At 45.0% G+C, this 8181-nt stretch overlaps 1 protein-coding gene across 4 annotated transcripts in view; it reads left to right on the plus strand.

The window, feature by feature from the left end:
* The first annotated feature begins 1547 nt into the window (after positions 1–1547).
* The window catches only part of CDC16 (cell division cycle 16), a 59832-nt gene continuing 53198 nt past the window's right edge, over positions 1548–8181 (plus strand). For 2 of the 4 annotated variants that reach the window (XM_006851526.1, XM_006851527.1), the window contains exons 1-5: positions 1560–1614; positions 3932–3986; positions 4096–4193; positions 6079–6117; positions 6481–6621. In XM_006851526.1, coding sequence (XP_006851589.1) covers positions 1567–1614; positions 3932–3986; positions 4096–4193; positions 6079–6117; positions 6481–6621 — 381 coding nt within the window. In that variant the 5' untranslated portion in view covers positions 1560–1566. Of the gene's footprint in view, positions 1615–3931; positions 3991–4095; positions 4194–6078; positions 6118–6439; positions 6622–8181 lie in introns of all 4 variants that reach the window. The other 2 variants (XM_006851528.1, XM_006851529.1) reach the window with 2 other exon arrangements.

Below are 8181 nucleotides of genomic sequence, written 5' to 3' on the forward strand. Positions count from 1 at the left end.
GCTCATCCTTTCAAATGGAGATTTCTCATCTCTGGAGATCTGGATGTGGTTCCGGTTTCTACCTATAGTTTTATATATTGCAGAGGCTCCGCAAGAAGCCTCGTTCACTGGGTACGCTGTAGCCCCATTTTAGGTATTCCAATCAGTTGCATACGTAATTTTAAAAAACCTTCTTGTTGTTAAGTGCCATCGAGTCGGTTCTGACCCATAGCAACCCTGTATAGGGTTTAGCATTGCATAAAAATATCACTGTGCAACTGTCCCCCAACATTTGGATGGCTTCAAACTACCATATTTGTCCGCACATACATATTACACACACGGTACTGGTAGAATGCTAACAGGAACGGGATTGCAAGAGAGACTTCCTGTATGGTGTTGTAGGATCAGCACTGGACTGCGAACCACAAGGTCAGCACATCAAAGTTGCTCCTTGGAAACCTTATACAGGGCCACTGTGAGTCAAATATATATTTGTTGTTGTTAAGTGGTGTCCTGTAGGTTCCAACCCAACGACACCTATAAACATAGGCTGTGGTGTTTGATCTTCATCTGTATTTTAAATTCCTCTTCACTTTAAGCAAGCAAGGTTGTATCATGTGCATATCACAGGTTGTTAATGAGTCTTCCTCCAATCCTGATGCCACATTCTTCTTCATATAATCCAGTTTCTCGGATTATTTGCTCAACATACACATTGAATAAGTATGGTGAAAGGATACAGCCCTGGCACACACGTTTCCTAATTTTAAACCATTCTGTGTCCTCTTGGGGAGGGGGGGCAGGCTTGCAGGGTATAACCCTTTGGTTGGTTGATGATGCATGGAGGGGATTATAACCATGACAATGAAACGATACACAATAGGAAGAATGTAAAGCTAATGTTCTCCCATGTAATCTATCACATAAGTCACAGTAAAACGTTAAAAAAGGGGGGTCTCAGTCCACATGTCTCCCCATAGAACAGGGATGGGAGAAGCAAGGTTCAAGTGGATAGAGCACCAAAAGGGAGTAGCCCAAACAAATCGCTGCAAAAAAGTGGGAATTGCATTCTAATCCAATTTGTTTGTAGAGGCCATGTTCTGAAATTTTGTGCATTCTGACTCCGCTTTGCATGAAATTTTCCCATGGCCTCCTAGTGTCCTCAAGCAAATCAGATTTGGGTTTTGGGTTCTGTAGAACTCAGTTCTTCCCAGGCCAACGTGCTCAGGCTGGCAGGCCCAGACCCACTGAGAAGGAATTAGTGAAAATGACTGTGTTAGATAAATGTGCTAAGCACGCTAAGAAGACTAAGCTCGGAAAGTAAAGCTGGACGGGGTTTGCAAGATTCACCCCTTGGAATTTCGATCCACGCAGAGCAAGACCAGAGAGCCCCGGAACCAACCGCACGGCACTCGTTTCCGCTTTGGGGGGGACGCGTTTGTGCGGTGCGCCGGGGGCGGAGTCTGGTCGGGAGCGCGGCGCCGGGAGCGGGAGCCAGAGCGGCGGTGTGGCTGTGGACCGCGGCTGAGGGCGGGCAAGGAGCGGGGAGGACGGGTGCGCTGTCTCCGCGTCTGCGCCACCATCATGAACCTGGAGCGGCTGCGGAAGCGCGTCCGGCAGTACATCGACCAGGTGGGGCGCCGGCGGGAGGCCCGGCCGGGCCCGGAGCAGCGCGGGCTGGGCGGCGCGGGAGACCCGGCGGCCTCGCAGGCGGGGTTTGCAGTCATCGGGGGCTTCGGAGGGGACGACTAGGTCTGGGGGTGGACTCTCGGCTATCTCTGTCTCGCCCTGTAGGACAGCAGCCCGACACGGAGCCTGTTACGAAGCCCCCCAGGTGCAGGGCAGACAGCCTCCCAAGTGCAGGCAGGGCAGCCAGCTTCCCAAGTGCAGGCAGGGCAGAGAGCCACCAAGTGCAGGCAGGGCAGAGAGTCCCCAAGTGCAGGACAGATAGTCCCCTAAGCGCAGGGCAGACAGCCCCAAGTGCAGGACAGAGAGTCCCCTAAGCGCAGGGCAGAGTCCCCCAGTGCCGGCCCGAGGCCCACACTGCAGCCGCCGCATCGCTGGGCACCGTATGCACGCTCATGTATTAGTGCTCAGTGGAAACGGAAGGAGAGTTGCACAGTGACATTCCTTCGAGGTTAGGCTTTTGTTGTTGTAAAGCGACGTTGAGTCGGTTCCGACCCATAGCGACCCTATATAGGGACCCTATATAGAATTTCTGAGGAGCTGCTGGTGGCTTTGAACCGCCGACCTTGCGGTTCAAAGAGTCTTTACTTTCCAGCGCATTAGCTCGCAAGCTGCATTTGTGCTGTCAAGTTGGTTCCGACCCATAGCGACCCATAGCGACCCTATATAGAGTTTCCAAGGAGCAGCTGGTGAGCTTGAACTGCCAACTTTGCAGTTCAAACGGCTTTGCAGTCTAGTCTGGACATTAACCCACAGCAACACACCAGGACTTCGGACTGCATTTAGTTGGACGAAAATGTAAAGATATTAAGCCTGTTGTTTCAAATCAGTACTTAAAAAAAAAAAAATCACGTTGACTTCAGTCCCATGGCCTGTACTACCCTTGAGCGATTAGCAAAAAGTACTCAAAAAAAGAGGTTTTTTTCTCCAGAATCAGCAGTGTCTGGCCCAGGATGTCATTGATTTTTGTTTTCTTCATTTAGATGTTGTGCATGCCTGGAAAATGGCAAGAAAGAGCTAAGGAAAAAACCGAAAAGAAACATGTTTAGTACAAAATATTGGGAATTGAATGTGACATGCTGCCGCTAAATGTGTTTTACTGCATTGGAAGGCAGTATTTTTATTTTTATTTGCCATGTTGTTGTTAGTGATGTTGAGCTGGTTCCGACTCATAATGACCCTGTATAGGGTTTCCAAGCAGCGGCTGGTGAGTTTGAACCAACGACCTTGCAGTTCAAACCGACCTTGCAGTCCAGTATGCTATGCCAGGACTCCTTCATAATCTATTTAATTGAATAAATACTTACTGAGTTTTTGTTTTGTTTTGTTGGCGTGCTGTGGTGAGTTCATTCACTGGATTGCAGGATGGTTTCAACCACAAGGTCTGTGATTCATACTCACCAGCTGCTCCTCAGAAATTGTATACAGGGTCGCTGTGGCTCAGAACGGAGTCCACAACACTTAACAGCAACAATTGTTTTGGACTGTGGCTACAGTGAGGAACAAGACAGACCTAGCTTTCACTTAGAGTTGAGCAGATTTATACCCATCCTGTGACTATTCCTTCTCCCCGTGTAACTGGCAACAGAATTCTTGGTTTGTACCCAGTGGGACTGAGGCAAAGATGGGAGAAAATCGGAGACTGGGGACTAAAGGTAGCCATGATTTTGAATTTCCAGCGCCTTTGCTGGAGTCTTTTAAGAGTTGGTAGTCCTCTCCTTTGTCCTCGTGGCCAGAGAAATTGAATGTGATTGTTAGTGAAGTTGCAGCTGTATTAGATGAAGTATTTGATACAGTCTTCTTCCTATTGGACTACAATTTGGGATTAACAGCTCATTGAAAGGTATCCCTATATAAATAATGTAAAAATGGCTAATGTACTTGCTGTTGAGTACCATTGAGTCCATTTCGACTCACAGTGATGCTGTACAGGGTTTCCAAGAAGGATTCCTTCTCCAGCCACTGGTCCCTCCTGACAATACGTCCAAAGTAATGAGAGGCGAAGTTTGGCCATCTTGGCCTCCAAGGAGCACGCTGGCTTCACTAGATTAAAGATATCACAATAATGTTTTTATTGTACCATTGAATTAAAACTCATCCTAATTAAGCTATTAGACCTCCCCCCCACACACACACACAACTTGTGAAAACATTATATTAGGATGTTGGTTTATTATATACCATTGTAGTAATAACAATAGGTATCTATATAGAACTATTGAAATAACGGTGCAGTTACTGTTTTTGTTTTTAATTTTAACAGCAACAGTATCAAAGTGCGCTATTTTGGGCAGATAAAGTAGCTTCACTCTCCCATGGTAAGTGGCAAATGATGGTTTTTAGTTTTCTTTTTTCCTCATTTCCCTAACTTTTTAAAACTCTTTCTGTCCCACCGGGCACTCTGACCCTTTGTGTGCTTGTCCCCAGAGGAGCCGCAGGACATTTACTGGCTGGCTCAGTGCCTCTACCTAACAGCACAGTATCACAGAGCGGCTCACGCACTGCGGGCACGAAAACTAGACAAAGTGAGTACCACGGGGGCTCGAAAGCTCTTTAAAACACGCCATGAGATGAGTACTGGATGTATTTTATGTCAGAAATTATTTTAAAGGGTATTTACTTTTTCATATTGAATGTGAAAAGAAAATGTGTTGTCCTCAATCTGTGACGTCGTTTTTTCCTTTGCCACATCTAGTCATTTAATTCTGAAAATGATGGTTTTTTGTTATATACTGATAAATTGAGGTCGCCTTTAAATTTCTTTCCATTTTGAAACCACTCATGCATTCCAGAAGGAAAACCAAACGTATCACCATCAAATCGATTCTGACTTCTAGCAACCCTGTCAAACAGGCTCGAACTGCCCAGAGGGTTTCCAAGGCTGTAAATCTTTATAGGAGTAGTCAGCCACAGACTTCCTCCTCAGAGTGGCTGATGGGTTCAAACCGCTTATGTTGGTGTTAGCAGCCTCTGCTTAGCCACTGCGCCACCAGGATTGGCTCATAGAGAATTTCCCTATTCTGTGGTGTCTTAACTATTTTCAGTGTCATCTGTCTCCCTTCTCACCTCCCCTGTCTCTAGTTCATCTGTCAAACTATCACCAGGGAGATGATCCTGACAGACAGGTCCGATGATAGCGTTCACGTCATCATTCATTGATCTCCTGTTACCTGAAAGAAAACCCCCAGCTCCATCAAGCTGATGCCCATTCATGGCCCTTGGCAGGGTTTCTGAGGCTGTAAGTCGTTACAAGAACAGAAAGCCTCATCTTTCTCCTGTGGAGCTGCTGGTGCGTTTAAACTGCTGACCTTGTGGTCCTTTATTTATCCTACAATGTCACCAGCGCTGTTTCTACAGGGGAAAATGAAGTTCTTTATGACTTCTCTCCACCATGAGCACCTGCAGAACCAGCTACCTGACAAATGTCTCCTTTCCCCTGAGGCTGTGAGCCTCTCCCTGAAGAGGCTGCCTCCTTTGCCTTGCTAGCATTTCCCCTGCCTCTCCTAGTGCTTACCTGTCATACCATGTTCACATTTCCTGCTGTAGCCCCCTTGAGGCCAGGTCTGTCCTCTTTGACTCCTCGGTGCCTAGTAAGAGTAGGTTTGTGCTCGGGCAGAGACACAAACCTACTTTATTTTTTTACTACAGAAGTTAAAATACTTTTTTGTTTCATGCTTCTTGGTATTTTAAAGTAAGGGTGGATATTGTCTTGACCACTTTTTGTTTTTTACTTTTTATTGTGAATGAGTGGAGGTTTACAGAGCAGATCATCAGTTTTACATTCAACAACCAGACACTTTGTTTCCTCTCAGCGGTTGCTGTCTCCTCCGTGTCAGCAGTGATCCTGTGCCTTCCTGTGCTAACTATTTCTACTCTACCCTCCTTCCCGACCCTTCTCAACTTTGTCCCGAGGTGAATGTTGCCCTTTTGATCTGGAGTAGTTGGCCTTCTGGCCGTGAGCATTCCCCACTAGTGTTGCTGTACCCCCTTAAGTACCTATCTGCTGTCTGGATGATAATTGGACCACGAGGGTGAATTCCTTTCCAAACCGGAAGCTCGGCCGAGGGTCATAGCTCAGGTTCCTCCAGTAAGCCCATATCTTGACAACTTCATCAAGATCATTTTACTTTTTGGTAAAAACATGCTTAGCAAAAGACATACCAGTTTAACATTTTTTCTTCTTAAACAGTTTCTAAGTGTACAATTTATAGACGCTGCCTACTGTGTCCCTGCCAGCATTTTGAATTGCTATGGTCAGTGTGGTCACACAGAGCTAGGTCCCTCAAAGAGCACAGTGCTAAGCACAGACATTCTTCTCCAATTCAGCTAAACTCATGTTTGCTTTAAAGAAGACTTTAGGGGGTAGTTACTTTTGAACACTTTTTTAATCGATGGGTTTTTTTTCCTCAGTTATATGAAGCGTGCCGATACCTGGCAGCTCGATGTCATGTAAGTATGTCTATATGCTCTTCATTTGTATGTACGTCTGTATGCTCTTCATTTGCAGGTACATCTATAAAGGTCTGACTTTATGCATCCCTCATGTATTCCTGAGAATTTTTACAATGGAGCTTAGCAGGTTAATAAAAGAGTTTAGAAGGAAATGTTCTTTCCTTTAGGATTGCCTGCTGTAAAACGTTGACTCTCCATTTAGTAAAAGCTCTCATGCATGGGAAAGCTCTGCTGTACACATTTCTAATTGAATTAAACCCTAGGCTATTATGTGTTACTCTTAAAGTCTGGAAATAAGTGTGAGGTCATTCAGTGCTAGAAGTCATAGATGATGAGCAGTATTTTGGGCTTTCCCCACAGTATGCTGCAAAAGAGCACCAGCAGGCTCTTGACATCCTAGACATGGAAGAGCCAATCAACAAACGATTATTCGACAAGAACGTGAAGGATGAAAGTGGCCTGAGAGACTCGTCCAGTGACTGGGAAATGTCGCAATCTTCAGTAAGTCACTGTGGAATCAGACAGAATGTTAGTGTGCTCCAGTAACACCACTCAGAATTGACATATTATATTTAAAAAAAAAAAAAATTTACCTTTTTTTAGTTGAGTATCACCATATTGAAAGGAGCTCTGGTAGCGTAGTGGTTACGAATCAGGCTGTGAACCTTAAGGTCAGCAGTTCGAAACTACCAGCTGCTCTGTTGGAGAAAGATGAGGCTTTCTGCTCCCTTAGAGATTTACAGCCTTGGAAACCCTGTGCAGGGTCACTATGGGTCAGAACCGACTCCACAGCACATAACAACAACAACAATCACCATATTGAAACAGTATGGTTTTGTATACTGCATATTTGTATACTGTCAAATATGTGTAATTTGACCACTTAAAAGCAAAAAGATTTCAGAACATTTCTGAGCTTTTATTTGAAGCTGCGGTTATAGCTTCAGACTGCCTGAATATGAAGCCGGTTCACTAACGCCTTTCTTGTGTTCCATGCCTTAATAGTTAAACTACTCCTTACAGATGGAACACTTTTTCTCCCCTTCTTGCTGAATTACAGACTGTTTGAGTCTTGTCCCTAAAATCTTCTTAATTAGTTACATTGTCGCTTTCTTCCCAGGAATGGTTTGATGGTATTCTTTACCATTGTTGTTAGGTGTTGCCAGGTCAGTTCCGACTCATGGTGACCTTACACACAACATAGCGAAACCCTGCCCAGTCCTGGGCCGTCCTCACAATGTGACACTTGAGCCCACTGCTGCTGCCACGGTGTCCATCCTTCATTGTTTTCACTGACCCTCCACATTCCCCAGCACAATGTCCTTTTCCAAGGGCTGGTCCCTCCTGATAACAAGCCCACAGTATGAGAGACGGAGTCTCACCACCTTGGCTCCTAAGGAGCATTCTGGCTGTACCTCTTCCAAGACAGATTTGGTGGTTCTTCTGAAGGTCTGTGACAGTTTTAATATTCTTCTCGAGCAACATAATCCATTTGCATCAGTTCTTCTGTCTTTCTTCTTCATTATCCAACGTTTCACATGCATATAAGGCGATTGAGTCCTCAGACTATTTATTGTCTTTGCTCCTGAACACTTTAAAAAGGTCTTGTGCAGCAGATTTCTTCACTGCTGCTTTCATGAGTGTTGGTTGTGGATCCAAGCAATATAAAGTCTTTGACAACTTCAATCTTTTCTCCGTTTATTTGGATGTTGATTATTGGTCCAGTGGTGAGGATTTTTGTTTTCTTTACACTGAGATGCAATCCATACTGAAGGCTGTGCTCTTTGATCTTCATCAGTTACTACTATTTTCCATCCTTTCGGCTTCCAACATGCAAGGTTGTATGATCTGCATATCATAGGTTGTTAATGTGATTGTTTTAATCCTCATGCCATATTCTCCTTCATATAGTCCAGCTTCTCAGATTGTTTGCTCAGCACACAGATTGTTAATTACGGTTGAGGGATACAACCCTAGCACACACCTTTTCTCATCTTAAACCATTTGGTGTTTCCTTGTTTTGTTCAAACGACTACCTCTTGGTCTATGTACAGGTTCCTC

The sequence above is a fragment of the Chrysochloris asiatica genome, unplaced genomic scaffold (assembly GCF_000296735.1).
Source record: "Chrysochloris asiatica unplaced genomic scaffold, ChrAsi1.0 scaffold00029, whole genome shotgun sequence".
NCBI classification, from domain to species: Eukaryota; Metazoa; Chordata; class Mammalia; order Afrosoricida; family Chrysochloridae; genus Chrysochloris; species Chrysochloris asiatica.